The 21042-nt window shown below is 45.9% G+C and overlaps 2 protein-coding genes across 8 annotated transcripts; both read right to left on the bottom strand.

Annotated features, from left to right (window-relative positions):
* Nucleotides 1-1210: 1210 nt before the first annotated feature.
* On the bottom strand, nucleotides 1211-2174 carry LOC123431079 (SKP1-like protein 1). 3 transcript variants are annotated; one of them, XM_045114912.1, is made up of 2 exons: nucleotides 2160-2174; nucleotides 1211-1720 (listed from the first exon to the last, which is right to left on the bottom strand). In XM_045114912.1, exons 1-2 carry the CDS (start codon nucleotides 2172-2174, stop codon nucleotides 1211-1213), a joined length of 525 nt encoding a protein of 174 aa, XP_044970847.1. The 3 variants fall into 3 exon arrangements, with proteins under 3 accessions (XP_044970847.1, XP_044970846.1, XP_044970845.1); XM_045114911.1 differs by lacking the exon at nucleotides 2160-2174 and adding an exon at nucleotides 1938-1952; XM_045114910.1 differs by lacking the exon at nucleotides 2160-2174 and having other exon boundaries at nucleotides 1211-1744.
* A 5365-nt stretch (nucleotides 2175-7539) lies between these two features.
* Nucleotides 7540-8932, bottom strand: LOC123431080 (SKP1-like protein 1). Of its 5 annotated transcripts, XM_045114916.1 has the most exons (3): nucleotides 8924-8932; nucleotides 7856-8049; nucleotides 7540-7780 (listed from the first exon to the last, which is right to left on the bottom strand). In XM_045114916.1, the coding sequence occupies exons 1-3, from the start codon at nucleotides 8930-8932 to the stop codon at nucleotides 7540-7542; spliced, it is 444 nt and encodes a 147-aa protein (XP_044970851.1). The 5 variants fall into 5 exon arrangements, with proteins under 5 accessions (XP_044970851.1, XP_044970850.1, XP_044970849.1 ...); XM_045114915.1 differs by having other exon boundaries at nucleotides 7540-8052; XM_045114914.1 differs by lacking the exon at nucleotides 8924-8932 and adding an exon at nucleotides 8380-8394 and having other exon boundaries at nucleotides 7540-8049.
* Nucleotides 8933-21042: the final 12110 nt, after the last annotated feature.

Genomic DNA, 21042 nt, shown 5'->3' on the forward strand with positions numbered 1-21042 from the left:
ACTGAAGGAATTCTTTTGAATCAAGAGGATAGCACTAACTACTGAAGTCTGATAGGTGCACTTCAGTACTTGACTCTTACAAGGCCAGATATTTCCTTTGCTGTTAATAAAGTATGTCAGTTCCTTCATGCTCCCACTGATATTCATTGGACTGCTACCAAGCGTATAGTTAGATATGTGAAAAATACCTTGGGCACTGGTCTTACATTCAGCAAATCTTCATCTACTCTAGTGAGTGCATTTTCTGATTCAAATTGGGCAGGTTGTGTGGATGAGAGACGATCAACCGGTGGTTTTGCTGTATTCTTTGGACCTAACCTTATTTCTTGACTATGACTGACCTTACGAGGCTGATTCAAATGACTCAGCTTGTGAGCACAAGCTGTTCTTGTAATACAGAGCAGTGAGTCAGGCAATTATGCAGATTTATTACAAAACCACAATGAATATAAGATGTGAAGACGACTAAGGTGTAAAACAGAACTTCCTTTTCTGCATCCTCACATCAATAATAGAAAAGGAAGACAAGATGAACTGTGCTTGGATGAAACAAATTTTCATGAGGTGAGCGAAAAAATCGGAAGGTAAACTAGATCTATACTAGTACATTCCTTCTACACCCTGAACATAAAATCTTCCCCGAAAATAACTGTTGTCAAATAGCATTTCTGTGATTTTAATTATTCCTAAACTATCAATCGATGCATAAGCTACGTGAAAGATCTTTTCTCTTGTCAGCTTCTCTCCAAACAGCGATTGGAACAAACCGAACAACAAATCTCAATCATGCCTTAATTAGTGGATGAGACAATTCTCCTCTCTTAATTAGTGGATGAGACAAAGCTTATGCCTCTGTTTAAAAAAAGTATATAAAGATAGTTGACTATAGTTCTTCTATCACGCGCTCAAAGGTCAGTGTATGAGTTTGCTTCGTTATGGTTTGATGATGGTATATGTCCTTTCTTTTGGTAATCTCAAATCACACGGCGTACATCGTCTAAAGATACTAATTAAGCGAGCATCCACTTCAAGTAAATAATTTTTCTAAAAAAAGTTTGGGATGTGGACATGATGAATACTGAGAACTACTAATTAAACCTACTAGCACTGCCTACATACATGCATACTCTTGTTCTCTACGATGTTCAACGACCCAACACAAGTGCGGAAGAATTACAACGATGTAATAGAAACGCCTATATATGCTTCTCTACTCAAAAGCCCACTGGTTCTCCTTGCGAATCTCGGCCTCCTCCTCCGGTGTGAAGTCATTCTCGATGTTGAAGGTCTTGCGGATCTCCTCAGGAGTCTTGCCCTTGATCATGTCGGCGACAGTCTGGCAAGTGAGGTCCAGTAATCCCTTGATGTCAAGATAATTTGCAGCCAGGATAAGGTCGTAGAGGGTGGCCTGGTCGACCTTGATGAACTCGGCGTCCCAGCTCTTCATGTCCACGGTGGGGGCTGGCGCCGCGGCTGGGGCAGAGGTGGAGGAGTTGGCGGCGGCGTCGGCGACGGGGGAGTCGGCCGGCATTGGTCTGGCCTGCACGTGCTGGTTGCAGTATTCGATGACCTTGGAGAAGATCTTCGAGTTGACGTTGGGGAGCGGGATGGCGTTGTCGGCGCAATCGTCCTCGATCATGTGGCGGAGGGTCTGCGACTCCATGGCGACTGTCTTGTCCACGATGAACTCCTCGCCGTCCGAGCTCTTGAGCCTGATCTTCTTCTCGCCCTCCGCGGCCGCCATTGATCCGAGGATTAGGAGCCGAAAGCGATACGATCGAAACCCTAGCGAAACCTAGCGAGTAAAGCTGCGGCGTAAGCGACGATCAACGATGGGTGCCTTTTTGCGTGTTGGGCTGGGGCTGGGAACCGGCCGGGGCTATTTATTGGGGCGGGGGGAGTAGAATCGCGTTCGTGTATTCATCAAGAAGTGGAACTCGGATCGTATTCATCAAGGAGTAGAACTCGGATCGACTCGGTCGTGTTTGAGTCCCGCGTCATGGCGTTTCCTTTCCTGTCGTCAACGTGTCTGCTACTGCTACTGCTGAATTTGGAGATTCTATATAGGCAATGCATGGACGTAGAGTTCTCTTGGCCTACAACTCGTTCCAGCTGGTTTTTTGGGCACTGATAGGCTCCGGCGCATCAAGGAGAAGAACTCGGATCGTATTCATCTTCATCAGGGATTTGACTCCGCGTCGTGGCGTCTGGTCTAGTTAACAGGTCTGCTTCTTAAAGAAAAAGTTAACATGCATGTGTCTGCTACTGCTAGTTCATTTCGAAATTCTATAGGCAAAGTTAATATAAGTAAAGTTTTTTGCAGATGAGGGAGGAGGGGGAGACCGAAGGAGGAGGGAGGGGCGCGGAGGGCGACGGGCGACGGGAAAGGACGGCGGCGGCGGATGAGGCGGGTGCATGGGAGAGTGAGATTGGAGAGGGGATTAGGAGGGGCGGCCGGTTGGATAAGTTGGAGAATGTAGACTTAGCAATAGCGCTCGTTTCAGGAGAGTGCTACTGCTATTAAACTTAGAAGTAGTGCTTTACACAAGCGCGCGCTGCTGCTAATGCTACCGTCGGTAGCCTCGTTGGGCCTCCTTTAGCAGTAGCGCTGGAAATACATCCAGCGCTACTTCTATGGATCCTAATAGTAGCACTTTGTGTTTCCAGCGCTACTGCTAAGTAGCAGCAGTGCTTACTATATTCTAGCGCTACTGCTAGGCTCCTACCTATAAGCTTCTTCCTACTAGTGTACGCGGGGGTAGCAAACACGCCAGGTCTTGTGGTGGGCCCTCCTACGCGTGTGGAAGCGTGGTGGTAGGCGCAAGCACCCGATACGCGGCTCCGTGGGTGTGCCCCCCCTCGCCGGCGTCGCTGTCGTCGTGTCACGAAGGGGGGAAACGGCCACGTCGGGCCGACACGTAGATATAAAACTCACAAACGATGTCCTCATGTTTATGTATAGATAATACACAATTTAATTAATGAATTTTTTAAGAAAAATGTATAAAAAGTATATATGAATAAACAATATTAAAAAAATGGATGTAGATACGCCAACGGTTAAGCCGTCGGCATATCCCCCTGCCACGTCACCGATCCACAGAATTGAGTAGGCCGTGCGGGGTCCGAAGCTATGCCGACGACATATATTTTGTTATCCTCTCACAGCCGCATCGCCCTCAACTCATTTCCCCCATCTAGCCGAGACATACCTCCACACCCACGCCGCCGCCGCCACCGCCTCCACCTGCCCTCGCCCTCGCCCGTGCCCCTGCCCTCCTCCTCTACCCGCGCCGCCGCCGTCTTCGCCCGCACCACCGCCTCCCTCGAGGACCCATCCCCACGTGTTCCCCGCCTCGGCCACCTCGTCCCCGCCCCGGCCACACCGTCGCCCTGCCACGACCACCTTTTCCCTGCCCCGACCGCCCTCGCCCCAGCTGCCCCGCGTGCGGCCGACCCTCCACCACCCCCCCCCCCCCCCCCCCGAGCCGGCCCTGCCCCACGGTGAGTTCCCTCCCTCTTTGTAGCATTTTTTTGTTAATTTAGTTGTTGTCCATAGTTATGTAATTAGATGGATGGATGCATTATGTATGATGATAGTTAGATGATAGATATTTGATGATAGTTAGAAATTTGAGAAATGCAATTTTTTTTAATAAGAATGCGAGAAATGCAAATGTGTGATGATAGTTAGATGATAGATGATGATGATAGTTAGAAATGTGACGAGTGCAAGAAATTTAACAAGAATGCAAGAAATGCAAATGATATTAGTGTCATCTTCTTTGAGTTGTGGACGTCTATGTGACATTTAGTTTCTAAAATAGTTATGTGAGATGTTGTTAAGTAGCTATGTGAGATGTGCTCCAAAATTGGGATATGATAAGTGGTTATTTCATCGTTATGATCTTGCTAAAAAAATTGAAGGACAACAATCGACACTTGACAAAATATGATTTTTTTCATAGTTTAAAGTGTCAATGCTTAATGTGAGGTGTTGACCTAATTTTGTTCACTCGGTGGAATTAGCATGATTTCTGGTGTTCCATCTTCGTGGAGTGATCATCGACCTTGGAGGTGTTGGTCCACAATCGTCCCTCCTCTGATCGACTACATCCTCTACATTGAAGAGTGAGCAACAATTCCAGCACCTCGTCCACTTTTTTTCCAAGTCACTAGATTTCATTTTCACATCAAGTCGCTTAACCTAGGCGTCTCCCGTTCGAAAGGGTTGCATCGATAAATATGCATTCAATTGCATATTTATCACCGCAGCTCTTTCGGATTGTCCAGCGTTTTCCATGGACAACCCGAGGATGTGTAGATTTGGTATGTTGTCCATGCTCTACCCCGTTCTGAGACAGGATTTCGGCGACGCCTCCCCGTTGTTCTCCGGATGCACATTCTCCCGGCATTTTGCCGAGACATGTATTTAGAGAACAATGGGGAGGTGTTGCCGAAATTCTATCTCAGAATGGGGTAGAGCATGAAAAACGTACTCAATCTACACATTCTCGGGTGGGATCGGGACCCATCTTTACCTATTAGAGATGTAGGTTGATTAAATGTCGTTTCTCGTCAACTCTATGAAAAATAAAACATTGATGTGACTAATTTAAATAAATCCTTAATTTTGTTGTGTGGCTCTAATAAAGCAGAGATGGCAGATAATCAGTGGATGTATAGTGGGTTTTTCCGTCGGAATCAAGTAACAACAGAGTGGGTTGAAAAAACTGATGTGTTTTTGAAAGAGATACACCATAGTCCAATGAGGATGGTGCCAGAATGCCCATGTGCCAAATGTGTAAGAAATGTATGCGCAGAGATAAGAGTGAGATGACTAATCACCTTCGCACGCATGGATTTATGCCAAACTTTAATATGCCCATAAACTTTGCCCAGGGGGACCGTGGTAGAAAGGAGGTGATACGACAACGCATCACTGGTTATGAAGACGATGGGGTTAGAGACATGCTAGATGATATCTTTGCTGCACAGCCGACACCTCCGTCACATTCAACGAATGAACCGGAGGAGCGAGAGGAAATCGCAAAGGCCTTCCTGGATATCTTGGCCTCGTCAAAGAAACCTCTTTATGAGGGTGCCAAGCTCTCTGTGCTGGAAGCCATATCGCACCTGATGACAGTCAAGGCCGAGTACGGCTGTAGCCAAGGTTGCTTGGAAGCATTTATGGAAATATGGGCTAACAACATCCCTGAGGGCCATGAACTGCCGAAAACCATGTACGCTACAAAGAAAATAATGGAGGCGCTCTCCATGGATTATGAGAAAATACATGTTTGTCCAAAGAATTGCCTTTTGTTTATGCATAAGTGTGGGAGTGACAACTACTGTAGGAAGTGCGGTTCCTCTCGGTATGTTGAGGTGGTCGATAAGCAGGGTCAGAAGAAGCAGCTACAAATCCATGTGAAGGTTCTTCGGTATCTACATTTCATAGAAAGACTGCACCACCTTTTCATCACCGAGGAGTCTACCAAAATGATGAAGTGACACAAGGAAGGGAAAAAGTACAATCCAAATAAAATTGTACATCCATCAGAAGATGAAGCATGGAAGTCATTCGACACAGAATACCCTGAGGAAGCATCTGAGGTTGGGAATCAAAGAATTGTTATATCAGGTGATGGGTTCAATCTATATGGTATGTCGTCTAATCCATACAGCTGCTGGCCCGTGTTTGTTATTCCGCTCAATCTCCCTCCCGGCGCCATAATGCAACGCAAGACTATGTTCCTGTCGCTTATAATTTCAGGGCCTGGATATCCGGGGAAGAATTTAAGTGTGTTTATGCAGCCGTTGGTGGATGATTTGCACCATTCTTGGTACTTCTACGATACTACAGAGACTAATGCTTACATTCGGTATGCATTGGCAGACTCACAAAGAGGCAGGTGAAATGTTCGAACTATCATGGTCCATCTAGGAGCATACAACTGATCTGATGAGGCTGATTCGAATCAAACAGCTTGTGAGCACGGTCTGTTCTAGCTATAAGAAAGCAGTAAACGACCCAGGCTCTTATTTGTGACCCTAGCAGTTATGCAGATTCGTTTCAAAATAATAACAGAGATAAAATTATAGCTGTGAAGATGACTAAAAATCTAAAAGAAAAAAACTATGGCCGAGAAGGGGGGCATATTCATATAAGCATTTGCAGCTCAGATTGTACATAATCGAGAGTTTACAAGCAAAATGGAACGAATTATCAGGGGCCACATACATAGTATACAGAATTACAGGCTGAACCGTAGAAGAAAAATAGCATCTATCCAGAATAGCACCTGTCCCAATCATAATATTGATCTCAACTGAATGTGAGTGAAACATGTTACTGCAAACATAAATAAGCCGAGTCCTGGAAAACTAGGATCATACAAAAGTGGTAGCTTTGTGTTGCAGGATTTCCTATATTACCTAAGTAGTCTAACAAACTTCTAACTTATGTTGGTCTGAACAAAAAACTCTGAAGTTATACCACCAAAGGAAAACGAATCAGCGGTCTTGGCAGTCACAATCAACAAACTGGGTGTGCCCTCTACCATCATACAGAGATCAATGCTTACACTTGGCATGTATTGGAGACTCGGAAAGAGGCAGGTGAAATGTTTAAACTATCTTAAAAAGGAAGGAAAAACTACCTCACCTATGACTGACCTTACGAGGCTGATTCAAATGAATCAGCTTGTGAGCACAAGCTGTTCTTGTAATACAGAGCAGTGAGTCAGGCAATTATGCAGATTTATTACAAAACCACAATGAATATAAGATGTGAAGACGACTAAGGTGTAAAACAGAACTTCATTTTCTGCATCCTCACATCAATTATAGAAAAGGAAGACAAGCTGAACTGTGCTTGGATGAAACAAATTTTTATGAGGTGAGCGAAAAAATCGGAAGGTAAACTAGATCTATACTAGTACATTCCTTCTACACCCTGAACATAAAATCTTCCCCGAAAATAACTGTTGTCAAATAGCATTTCTGTGATTTTAATTATTCCTAAACTATCAATCGATGCATAAGCTACGTGAAAGATCTTTTCTCTTGTCAGCTTCTCTCCAAACGGCGATTGGAACAAACCGAACAACAAATCTCAATCATGTCTTAATTAGTGGATGAGACAATTCTCCTCTCTTAATTAGTGGATGAGACAAAGCTTATGCCTCTGTTTAAAAAAGTATATAAAGATAGTTGACTAGTTCTTCTATCACGCGCTCAAAGGTCAGTGTATCAGTTTGCTTCGTTATGGTTTGATGATGGTATATGTCCTTTCTTTTGGTAATCTCAAATCACACGGCGTACATCGTCTAAAGATACTAATTAAGGGAGCATCCACTTCAAGTAAATATTTTTTCTAAAAAAGGTTTGGGATGTGGACATGATGAATACTGGGCACTAATAATTAAACCTACTAGCACTGCCTACATACATGCATACTCTTCTTCTCTACGATGTTCAACGACCCAACAAGTGCGGAAGAATTACAATGACATAATAGAAACGCCTATATATGCTTCTCTACTCAAAAGCCCACTGGTTCTCCTTGCGAATCTCGGCCTCCTCCTCCGGTGTGAAGTCATTCTCGATGTTGAAGGTCTTGCGGATCTCCTCGGGAGTCTTGCCCTTCATCATGTCGGCGACAGTCTGGCAAGTGAGGTCCAGTAATCCCTTGATGTCAAGATAATTTGCAGCCAGGATAAGGTCGTAGAGGGTGGCCTGGTCGACCTTGATGAACTCGACGTCCCAGCTCTTCATGTCCACGGTGGGGGCTGGCGCCACAGCTGGGGCAGAGGTGGAGGAGTTGGCGGCGGCGTCAGCGGCGGTGGAGTCGGCCGGCTTTGGTCTGGCCTGCACGTGCTGTTTGCAGTATTCGATGACCTTGGAGAGGATCTTCGAGTTGACGTTGGGGAACGGGATGGCGTTGTCGGCGCACACGTCCTCGATCATGTGGCGGAGGGTCTGCGACTCCATGGCGACTGTCTTGTCCACGTCGAACTCCTCGCCGTCCGAGCTCTTGAGCGTGATCTTCTTCTCGCCCTCCGCGGCCGCCATTGATCCGAGGATTAGGAGGTGAAAGCGATACGATCGAAACCATAGCGAAACCTGGCAAGTAAAGCTGCGGCGTAAGCGACGACCAATGATGGGAGCTTTTCTGCGTGTTGGGTTGGGGCTGGGAACCAGCCGGCGGTATTTATTGAGGCGGGGGGAGTAGAATCGGCTCGTATATTCATCAAGGAGTAGAACTCGGATAGTATTCAGCTGGTTTTTTTGGGCACCGGCTTATATACGTAGAGTTCTCTTGGCCTAGAACTTGTTCCAGCTGGCTTTTTTGGGCACCGGCGCATCAAGGAGAAGAACTCGGGTCGTATTCATCTTCATCACGGATTTGAGTCCGCGTCGTGGCGTCTGGTCTAGTTAACATGTCTGCTTCTTCAAAAAAAAAAAGTTAACATGTGTCTGCTAGTGCTAGTTCATTTCGAGATTCTATAGACAACGTTATTATAAGTAGAGTTTTTTGCAGATGATACTATGTTGTCTTTTGAAGCCTCAAGAGCACAAGCTGAAAAAGTTAAATATGCCACTACCGGAATAAACGCAGCTGCCGACGGCCTTATCTACGCCGATGGCCACCGTCGACGTAGATGATCCTTTGCTGACGGCCTCGGTAAGACCTAAGCGTAAGAAAGTCGTCGGCGTACCTTCATCTATGTAGACGGCGACCGTAGGCGTAGATAGGCCGTCGGCGTATCGAGATCTATGCCTATGGCTACCGTCAGCATAGACAAGCCGTCGGCGTACATGTGACGTAGGAAACACGGGGATGGGCGGTGGACCTATGCCGTTAGACCTACGCCGACGGTTCTAACGGAGGACGTCGGCATAGCTATGCCGAGGGCCAAACCGTCGACATAGTTGTCCATGTCATCGATCCGCTACTCGTGGCACGTCATCGATCCGCGGTGTGTCATTGGCCAATCCGGTCGATGAAGGCATAGTTATGCCGACGGTTTTGCCGTCGGCATATCTTTTCTTTTCTTTTCTTTTTTATATGTTTGCTAAATATAACCCATATATTTCTATTATATTTAATTTCTTTTTTAGCATATCTTTTTTAATCTAAACATAAATTATATATCGATTTGGTGTGACCTCATGTTCTTTCGCACGAAATTTTTTCAGTATATTAGTAATATATGACCTCTTCGGTCATACCTCATTCGGCGAAAGTCAGGTAGACCCGTCCGGTCAACAGTGCCAGGGTTAGACGGGACGTGGTACTTGGGAGTGGCAATGGTGCCAGGTCTTGTGTTGGGCCCTCTTACACGTCTAGAATTGTGATGGCAGGTGCAAGCACCCGACACGCGGCTCCGGGGTGTGGCCCCCCTCACGGACGTCGATGCCGCCGTCGCACGGAGGGTGGAAACGGCCATGTTCGGGAGACGCGGAGGGAATATTGTGGTGGGTTGGGTCCGTACCATGATCCAAAGTGTACCTATGGGCTGGCCTATCACAACCAGGTGGAAATGTCCATCGGTCATACCTCGTCCGGTGAAATTCAAAGGGGTAGATCTGTCCGGTCAACTATGTCAGGGTTAGACGGGACGAGGGACCTGGAGGGGGGCTATGCCGCCAGGTCTTGCGCCGGGCCATCTTACACGTGTGGAAGAGTGGTGGCACGTGCAAGCACCTGACATGCGGCGCCGTAGTGTGACTCCCCTCACGGTCGTCGCTTCCGCTGCTGCATGGAGGGTGGAAACGGTCACGCCAGGTCGACGCAGAGGGAATCTTGCGGTGAGTTGGGCCCGAACTTTGATCCGAAGTGTACCTATGGCTTGGCCTATCACAGCCTGGTGAAAATGTCCACTCATATAACCCCGTCCGGTGAAAGTCAAAGGGGTGGATCCATCCGGTCAACAATGCCAGGGTTAGACGGGACGGGGTACATGGGGGGTACCAATGCTGCCAGGTGTTGCGGTGGGCCCTCCTACGCTTGTGGAAGCATGGTAGCAAGCGCAAGCACCCGACACATGGCTTGGGGTGTGCCCCCCTCACGGGCGTCGTTGTCACCGTGTCACGGAGGGGGGAAACGGCCACGTCGGGCTGACACGAAGCGAATCTTGGGGTGGGTTGGGTCGGGACCGTGTTCGGGGTTGCATCTATGGGCTGGGCTATGACAACCCGCTGAAAACTTCCACCGATCTAGGTGGAAGTCAAATGCCTAGATCCAACGGTCGACTATGTCAAGGTTAGACGGGACAGCCGGGGTACATTGGGGGTGGTAGCAATGCCGCGAGTTGTTGTGGTGGGCCCTCCTACGCTTGTGGAAGCATGGTGGCAGGTGCAAGCACACCAAAAGCGGCTTCAGGGTGTGGCCCCCATCACAGACGTCGATGTCGCCATCGCACGGAGGGTGGAAACGGCCATGCCCGGGAGATGCGGAGGGAATCTTGCGGTGGGTTGGGCCCGGACCTTGATCCGAAGTGTACCTATGGGCTAGCCTATCACAACGAGGTGGAAATGTTTATCCGTCATACCTCGTCCGGTGAAAGTCACAGGGGGAGATCCGTCCGGTCAACTGTGTCAGGGTTAGACGGGACGAGGGATCTGGAGGGGGGCTATGACGCCAGGTCTTGCGTCAGGCCATCTTACACATGTGGAAGAGTGGTGGCAGGTGCAAGCACCCGACACGCGCCTCCGTAGTGTGACCCCCTAACGATCGTCGCTTTCGCCGCTGCAGGGAGGGTGGAAACGGTCACGTCAGGTTGATGCGGAGGGAATCTTGCGGTGGGTTGGGCCCAAACTTTGATCAGAAGTGTACCTATGGCTTGGCCTATCACAGCGTGGTGAAAAGGTCCATCGATCAAACCCCGTCCGGTGAAAGTCAAAGGGGTAGATCCGTCCGATCAACAGTGCCATGGTTAGACGGGACGGGGTACATGGGCGGGGGAGGTAGAAATGCCGCTAGGTGTTGCGGTGGGCCCTCTTACACTTGCGGAAGCGTGGTAGCAGGCGCAAGCACCCGACACTCGGCTCGGGGTGTGCCCCCCTCACGGGCGTCGCTGCCGCCGTGTCACGGAGGGTGGAAACGGCCACGTCGGGCCGACACGGACGGAATCTTTGGGCGGGTTAGGCCGGGACCGTGTTCGGGTTGTATCTATGGGCTGGGCTATGACAACCCTGTGAAAATGTCCACCGGTCAAACCACGTCCGGCGGAAGTCAAAGGCCTAGATCCGGCGGTCGACTATGTCAAGGTTAGACGGGACGCCGGGGTACATGGGGGGGGGGGTAGGAATGCCGCCAGTTGTTGCGGTGGGCCCTCCTACGCTTGTGGAAGCGTGGTGGCAGGTGCAAGCACCCAACATGCGGCTCCTGGGTGTGGCCCCCCTCACGATCGTCGCTTCCGGCGCCGCATGGAGGGTGGAAACGGTCACGTCAGGTCGACGCGGAGGGAATCTTGCGGTAGGTTGGGCCCGAACTTTGATCCGAAGTGTACCTATGGCTTGGGCCTATCACAGCCTGGTGAAAAGGTCCACCGATCAAACCCCGTACGGTGAAAGTCAAATGGGTAGATCCGTCCGGTCAACTGTGCGAGGGTAAATATTTCACGGAATTTTTCTCGGGAAACAATACTGAACTAACATTTTTTAGGGAACATTTCTTATGGTAAATATTATTTGGGTAATATTACCTGAATAATGTTACTATTTTTTAATAATGATCACCAAATAAATTGTTACAATAATACTGTTCCCCCAATAATGTACCTTGATTATTGTTAGTTTAATAATGTTCCATCATGTTTTATTCCCCCAAAATTATTTCTTGAATATTTGTCCTCTAATAATGTTCCCCAAATAATGATACCTCTTCAATGTTTCCTAAAGAAATGTTTACTTAATTATGTTCCCTGAAAACTTTTAAAAAATATATAATGTTCATCGTAAAAAAATGGACGTAGATATGCCGATGGTAAGCCGTCGGCATATCCCCCCGCCACGTCACTGATCCGTGGCGCAACGGGGCCGACGATATGTCGACGGCATAACTGTCGGTGTAGGCCCCCCACCTTATCGAGTCGGGCCTGCTCCCTACTCCTCCACTCATACACTCCTCCACTCATCCCCACTGCTCCCGATACCCTGCGCGCGCCGCTTCCCCGCCCAAGCACTGCCCCAGCCCCGCCGACTCAGCTCGTCTCTCCCTGCCCAGATTCAATCGATCCCCTTTCCGTAACCGCTGCTATCTCCCTCCCCCGATTCAGCCTCCCTCGCCTCACCCCTTTGTCCGGCTCCGACGGCCAGGCATGCCCTCTCCTGCCTCCCTCACCTTGCCCCTCGGTCCCCTCCCCTCCGGGCTTCGGCCGGCCGTCCGGCCCTCTCCCTCTCCTGCCTCCCTCGTGTGAGTCGCCTCGCTCCTCCCTCCAGCCGGCCTGCGAGTGGTATTTCGCCCTCTGGCCCTCTCATCCAGCTTCCGTGGCGGCGCGACTCACTCTGTCAGGCGCCAGCCCGCCTCTAGGCTCCCCTTCTCCGCCACTGGTGAGTCCCTATCCCCTTCCCTCTCTCCCCGGCCTGCCAGAGGTGATTTTAGTATCAACTGAAGAGAACCGGGGATATTAGCACTCCCAAGTATAAAACTCAGGTGGTTGCTTTCAGAACCATGTCTCCCAGCCATTGAGCCACCAACCAATCATTAGAAATGTTTTTTTTCAAGAACAAGCAACAACATGTTGCATGTCATTTTCAGTAAGCAGTAGAAATGTTTTTTACTAGTATCCATTGGAAACACATGTAGGAATATATACAACATACCGTGGGAGAAATTCAGAAACAATACAAAGATGTTGCTGCGACAAAACTGCACCCATGAAAAGTATTACATTGGGATGTCACAGTTTCTTCATCAATGATACCTACACATTTGAAGGATAGTAATATAGTCATGGCCACAAAATAAAGGGGTCATATGATTTAGGAAGTTGTCCATGTAGTAATTGACCCAGAAAAAAATCAACAAAAGTGAAGATTTATCAATACCATATCATTTCTTCATATTTATTCAAATGATTTTATTAACATAGCATAGCGAAAATGATAACTGTAGGTTCTGTGAACAACACGGAGTGTGTGAGTCCAGTCTTCCACTTAATTTATGGAATGGAGTGTCTATCTCAATAATATAGTAGATATCATGTAGTTTCATTGCCATTATAACAAAATTCTATTGCAACTTTACTAAATGCAAAAACAAAAATGGACTATTTATCTTCAGAGATTATAATACAAAATTGCACGCGTTGAAATTTTTCCGCTCGATGAAATTTACAAGCTTTGTGGTGTTGCATCTCCATGGAGTGATCGTCGACGTCGGGGTTGTTGGTCCCCGATCGTCCTTCCGCTGTTCGACTACTTAATCTTTCAGATTTGAATGTAGTTGGGAATTAATCCAGTATCAATGAGGTCTAAGTACATCGTTTTCACCGAGAAGATGCCACTTTTCAATAGCTTCCAATGAAGTCTATCGGCCTCGTCTGCTAAGGAGACCTCCATTAGCCTCCTGACTCAATCAATCCAAGCGATCCAACGATCACCTCTCAAACTCCTTCGGAGTTGAATAATGAGTGGAACAGACTGTAGAACAGTAGCAACATAAGCCTCCTTATGTTGTACAATATAATATTATATAGAGAAGGGTATTGCATGTCTAATGACGTCTCCCCCAACCACGTATCTTTCCAAAACCTCGTAGTCTCTCCATTCCCGACAAAAAACTTAGAACTATGAAAGAACGCCGCCTTAGTTCTAATTAGACCCTTCTAGAAGGTTGAATCATTAGGCTTCGAAGTGACTTGAGCCAAGGTTTTCGCATGTAAATACTTATTCCTCAGGATTTGTAACCACATGCCTTCAAACTCTACAAACAGTGTTTATAACCATTTGCTAAGCAGACATATCACTAGTAGAAAAAGGGCCTTTTGTCCCGGTTCGTAAGGGCCTTTTGTCCCGGTTTCGGAACCGGGACTAAAAGGTCGTTACTAATGCCCTTGGCCTTTAGTCCCGGTTCTTACACGAACCGAGACAGATGGGCCTCCACGTGGCCGGTGCGGCGAGCCTGGGCAGGGGGGCCTTTAGTCCCGGTTGATGACACCAACCGGGACCAAAAGGCATCCATGCGTCAACATTTAAGGTGATGGTTTTTTTTTTGAAAGGGAGGGGGGGGGTTAGGGGGTTTTGGGGGGTTAATTCAGGTGTTTCATATATTGTGTTAACTAGCTAATGAATAGAGAGAAGTGTCCTCTCTTAGCTCCGTGCTTGGTCGACGCTGCATACTATACATATAGAGAGGACTAGACACACTAGCTAGTAAGCAAATGAAGGAAACAGAAGATCATCATGAACATATGCATACAAAGAGAAGTGATATCGACCACCTCTCCTTCTCTGAGAGATTGGTCGAACAACAAGTTCTCGTATATCTATCCGACGCTACTGGCTACATATATACAATATAATTATCTCTTACAATATAATCTCCTAATTAAAATTCAACTCATTAGGGATCACATGGTAGTATCCGTCTTTAGCGATCACGTGGTCAAGAAAGAATGCCGCCAATTCCTCTTGAATTCCTCGCATACGATCTGCTGGTAGGAGTTCATTCCGCATCCGATATATCTAATTTGAAGATGGGGGTCAATACATATATATGATTAAATGAAACTGAACACAAATGATGGTGTGAATATTATTATTTACGCACGTCATATTGTTTGTCAGAGTAGCCCCGCTCACAGGTCACGTGGCGGGTGGACTCGCAAATGTAGTATCCACAGTAATCATTCCCTGGTTCCTGCCACAACCACTTTACAAGAAATAGGGGTCAATCAAACTGATAGTTAGCAAGCATGCTAAATGGTATTGATGAAACTAGCGCTTGAATCACTAGGAGATGCATGGAGCATGCTACTATAGTACTTACTTTCGGGTGTCTAAATTGCAGCTTCTTCGGCAGTCCCGGAGTTTTTGCGGTGAATTTTTTCCAAACCCTGTCAGACAAAGAAAACAATTACTTGATATCAGGAAATGAACAAAGTTGCCGATATGGTGCGATAATGATCGATTTAACTTACTTCTCTAGAATTTCAGTCATGTTCGCATACTCGTTGGGATCTTTTCGTCTCGAGTCTAAGACGGTTACTAGTCCCTGCTCAAGCTTAATCTATAGGAGAATATAGTGAAAGCAGCGCACGCATGCATAACTCATCAATTACATTACTATAACCTTGATTAATCAGGGAAACCAAATATGCACAAGACAGTGACACTCACTGGAATTTGTAAGGGAAGAGTATTATAGCTTTGTTTTGATTCAATACAAACGATTGTAGCAGGTTGGCCTCGGTATCTTTGGCCTGAGATTTAATCATAAATGCATCTACGAGATTTGTGTTAATGAACCCAATATCACCGATTTGTCTTTTCTTCAATTCGACGATCTTCAATCTGCATATAATATAGTGAGGATAATTAAAAATACATGCAATGAAAGAGCTGACCTATATATAGAGACTTAATGACAGAAGTAGTACTACTTACAGGCAGTAGCAAGTGATCATTAATTTATCGAGGGCCTTTAGATTGAAAAACGGGAAGAACTCCTCAAATGGAACCATCAACAGTTCAAGTCCAACGAGGGCATGCTCCTTTCTAACTCCCAACGTCAAAATATTACTCCCCCTAGACTCTTTGCAAGTTTTCATGTACCAATCATGGAATCTTCGCATCATCGTTGTTAGAGATGTTTCATCTTTGACGAGAGGCTTCCCATACACGTATTTGTGTTCGTCCACCTCCAATAAATCAAAATGTGCATAATCGGGCAGGTAATCTGCAGGATTGGTGCCGGGCAACAAGATCCCCGGATGATTAGCAACGATATCGCTAGACACCTTGAGCGGGGGGAACGATTGATTCGCTTGTTCGCCGGCTGGGCAACTTTTTTCCCAGCTCGTCGTTCTGCTAACCTTTGATCACTGACAGTACTTCCCGACCGCTGTGCTTGGATAAATGACTTTGTAATAATGCGCTCATAGTTGCCTTTCGTCGGAGACTTTGGTGGTTTCTTCAGGGCAGCCAGAGTACGCTTTGCTTTTACCGGATCTATCTTCTCCTCCGGAGGTGGATGTTTTTTTGCTTTCACCCCTTCAAAGAAGTTCTTCACTTCAGCTTCCACGATCTTCTCGTTTTCCTCCGGGCTCCTCTCATATGGTAACTTCTCTAGAGGCTTCAGAGAAGGACCGTATTTGTATTGCCTGCCTCTGGCTGTACTGCTACACGTCGGAGCAGACGGAGCGGCTGCGACTGTCTTTCCTTTCTTACCAGGCGGAGGAGAAGGACTACACGCCGGAGGAGCCGGAGCGGCGGCGGGTCCTTCCAGATCATCATGAACGCCCTCTTCTTCACCCGATCCTTCCAGATCATCATGAACATAGCCCTCTTCTTCACCCGGTCATTCCAGACCATCGGTGTCTCTGAGAAACGACGCAATGACATCACTTCCTTGTGCGATTATCTCCCCCAACATCGCTTCTTCCTCTTCGTCTCGGGAGTGATCCATAGTTTCTGCAAATATTTACAACATGTCAATTATTATTCAAACATGGTACAAATGGATATATATTAGTGGCAAACGTAGAACTAGCTAGTTAATCACAATAAGGAATCATGTTAGTGGCCTCGACGCTGCTTCTCTAGGGTTTGGGGTGGCCTAGACAACGCTTCAAGGGTTTGGGGTGGCCTCGACACAACGCTTCAAGGGTTTGGGGTGGCCTCGACGACAACGCTCTTTTAACTTGGTAAATTTGGGTGGCCTCGAGAGAGTTTGTCGGGTAGGGGCGCGGCGGGAGGGGGTAGGAGACCAACAACGTTTTTTCTCTAGGGTTTGGGTGTCCTCGAGAGTTTTGGTCGAGCGAGAGGGCCGAGGGGGGTGCTCCCGTGGTATAAGTTATCATGGTCGAGAGTGGGTATATATATCGACCGCCCCTCATGTCAAAGTTATCCGGGAGGGGGTTATATCGACAACGACGCGACATACATATACATGGGAAAATAATGTTATCGGGGAGGGGGTATATCGGTACCCCCCCTCGTGTTGAAGTTCGATCGGGAGGGGGTATATCGACAATGACATACCCGATAAAAAATAAGAAGACAAAATAAGAAATAAAAAGAGGAGAAGAAGAAAGGAATAGAAGAGAAGCAATCGAAGAAAAAAAAGAAAAAAAGGAGAAGAAGAAAGGAATAGAGGAGAAAGAAGAAAAAAATAGAAAATTCTATTTATCTTCTTTTTTCCTCTTCTCCTCTTATTTTTCTTCTTTTTTCCTCTTCTTATTTATTTTCCTCTCCTCTTCTTCTCCTTTCTTCCTCTTCTTATTTTCCTTTTTCTCCCCTCATTCTTTTTCTTCTTCTTCGTTATCTTCCTAGCTATATATAATACTTTTCTAAAAATGTAACTTTTGCATATATAAAACTTTTTCTTCTTCTTCCTTCTTCCTTCTCTTCCTTCTTTTCCTAAATATATAAAACTTTTCTAAAAATGAAACTAACCTAAAATGTACTAAATCAGAGAACATATATAGATAAAATTAACCTAAAATGTATCCAAATGTACTAAAAATCTAACTTTTATATGCACAAAGAACATACATACATATATACATTTTTATAAAAATGATAAAAACAAATCATCATTTATATGAACAAAGGAGAGGACAGGGTGGGCGGCGCCGGCCTGACCAAGGAGAGGCACGGCGCCGGCGTCGGTGTAGAGGGCGGCGACGGCGGCGTGGTCGGGGCAGGGGCGATGGCGATCGACGGGGCAAAGGGCGGCGACGGCGTCGACGGGGTGGGTAGGGGCGCGGTAGAGGCACGACGAGGGCGCGCGGCGTGGTCGGGGGGCAGGGGCGACGCCGGCGTGGTCGGGCCGGGCAACGGCGGCGTGGTTGGGGGCAGGGGCGACGACGGCGAGCTCGGGCAGCCTGGCGGCGTCGTCGGAGGAATCGAAGAAACCGACGAAATTTTCACAAGTGTTGGCTTATATAGCAAAGCCAATGGTACCGGTTGGTGCCACCAACTGGTACCAATGCCCCCTTTAGTCCCGGTTGGTGCCACCAACCGGGACCAAAGGTCACTTTTCAGCAGCCCAAAGGACGGGAAGCGGCGGCCTTTGGTCCCGATTGGTGGCACCAACCGGGACTAAAGGGTGGGCATTGGTACCTGTTGGTGCCACGAACCGGTACCAAAGGCCCCTTTGCTGCCCTAGCCGCGACCAAAGTTTAGTCCCACCTCGCTAGTTGAGAGGGGCACGTAGTGGTTTATAAGCCCCACTGTCCCACCCTTCTCGAGCTCCTGTACACTGCAGCCTTACGGGCCTACTTGCTAATGCTTTGCCTTCTGGGCCTTCTGGGCCTACTGCGGGCCTGAATCCTGGCCCATGGATGAGTTTCTAGTCGTATTCTGGCCGTGGTGGCCCAGTTGAAGGTAATTTTTTTATTTTTTCCTAGTTTTTTTTGTTTTCTTTTTTGCTTTACTTCTTTTTTGCATTGGTACCGGTTGCCTGCCACGGCCGTGGTGCGGTTGAATGTTTAGTCCCACCTCGCCAAGTGAAGGGCTTCCGAGCCTGTTTATAAGCTCCGACGCGGCTGCAACATGGAGAGGAACATCTATTTTTTAATTTTTTTTCCATTATTTTTGTTTTGTTTATTTTTTTAGTTATCTTATTTTGTTTTGTTTCTCCTTACAACAAAATACTTATTTTTTTTTTCTAATTACTTATTTATTTTATTTTATGATAATTCTTTTTGCCATTAAAGTTTCTAACAAAAAAAGTTCTTTATGAAAATTCTTTTTGCTTTTAATGATTTTTAACAGAAAATACTTTGATAATTTTAGTTGCATTTACTGATTATTTTTTCTTTCGTTTTTTGTTTTGTTTATTTTGTTTTGTTTCTACTTAAATTCAAAGTCCTAGTTAGCTTATTTTGTTTTGTTTCTACTTACAACAAAATACTTATTTATTTTATTTTATTTTGTTTATCATTACTTATTAATTTTATTTTATGATAATTCTTTTAGCTATTAAAGTTTCTCTCATATATGGTGGACACTCCCTCACCTGATTTTTCGACCATCGATGATGGTCGCTATTCCTTCTTCCCCTAATGCATAACAAATATCTAGCACAAGGAGAAGAAGGAAGAGCGACCCACCATAACAACAGCCGGCATTCTTCTTCTCTCATATGCATGAGCTAGAGTGGCAAGAGGATGGCATGCATGCTCACACCTCAACACCCAAAAACACAGGAGAGGGGTGGGAGGGGGAGGGTTTATATAGGCAATCCTTTAGTCCCGGTTCGTATCTAAAACCGGGACTAATAACATAAGCGGCATGCCACGTGTTTGCGCGGCACGCCACGTGGTTTCGCTGGATCTTTAGTCCCGGTTTTTGTCCTGAACCAGGACTAATAACATATGCGGCACGCCACGTGTTTGCGCATCATGCCACGTGGTTTCGCTGGATCTTTAGTCCCAGAAACTCGTGTGTTACAAAGGGATTTTATTTTTTTGAACTTTTAGAACTCCATAGTTTTTCTGTGTTCAAAATGCACCATTCAAAGCCACATCATCAATTTACAACCCTTTCTGACTTCATTTGTTATTTATCATGCATTTAATGATTATTTTAAGCTATAAGACCATGAAATTGAAAAGCATTTGAAATGAACTCTGAAAAGGTTCCAAGTTGGCATGGTATCATCATTTCACCCACATAGAATGTGCGAGAAAGTTGAGAGGGTTATGGCAAAAACTGGATGCACTTCGTGTACAAAACGGACAATCTCCTTCGAACTATCACAGTTTCATACGGAAACTCATCTGTTATAAGGGATTTCATTTTTTTGAATTTATTTGAACTCCATAGTTTTTTCGTGTTCAAAACGCACCATTCAAAGCCACATCATCAATTTACAACCTTTTCTAATTTCATTTGTTATTTTTCATGCATTTATTGATTATTTTGAGCTATAAGACCATGAAATTGAAAAACATTTGAAATGAACTCTGAAAAGGTTCCAAGTTGGCATGGTATCATCATTTCACCCTCATAGCATGTGCGAGAAAGTTGAAAGGGTTACGGCAAAAACTGGATGCACTTCGTGTACAAAACGGACAATCTCTTTTGAAGTATGAGGGTTTCATACGGAAACTCGTCTGTTAGAAAGGGATTTCATTTTTTTTAACTTATTTGAACTCCATAGTTTTTCTGTGTTCAAAATGCACCATTCAAAGCCACATCATCAATTTACAACCCTTTCTGACTTCATTTATTATTTTTCATGCATTTACTAATTATTTCGAGCTATAAGACCATGAAATTGAAAAGCATTTCAAATGAACTCTGAAAAGATTCCAAGTTGGCATGGTATCATCATTTCACCCACATAGCATGTGCGAGAAAGTTGAGAGGGTTACGGCAAAAGCTGGATGCACTTCGTGTACAAAACGGTCAATCTCTTTCGAAGTATGAGGGTTTCATACGGAAACTCGTCTCTTGCAAAGGGATTTCATTTTTTTGAACTTATTTGAACTCCATTGTTTTTTGTGTTCAAAATGCACCATTCAAAGCCACATCATCAATTTACAACCCTTTCTCACTTCATTTGTTATTTTTCATGCATTTACTGATTATTATGAGCTATAAGACCATGAAATTGAAAAGCATTTGAAATGAACTCTGAAAAGGTTCCAAATTGGCATGGTATCATCATTTCACCCACATAGCATGTACAAGAAAGTTGAGAGGGTTGCGGCAAAAACTGGATGCACTTCGTGTACAAAACGGACAATCTCTTTCGAAGTATCAGGGTTTCATACGGAAACTCGTCTGTTACAAAGGGATTTCATTTTTTTGAACTTATTTGAACTCCATAGTTTTTCTGTGTTCAAAATGCACCATTCAAAG

The sequence above is a fragment of the Hordeum vulgare genome, chromosome 2H, assembly GCF_904849725.1.
Source record: "Hordeum vulgare subsp. vulgare chromosome 2H, MorexV3_pseudomolecules_assembly, whole genome shotgun sequence".
In the NCBI taxonomy this organism is placed as follows: domain Eukaryota; kingdom Viridiplantae; phylum Streptophyta; class Magnoliopsida; order Poales; family Poaceae; genus Hordeum; species Hordeum vulgare.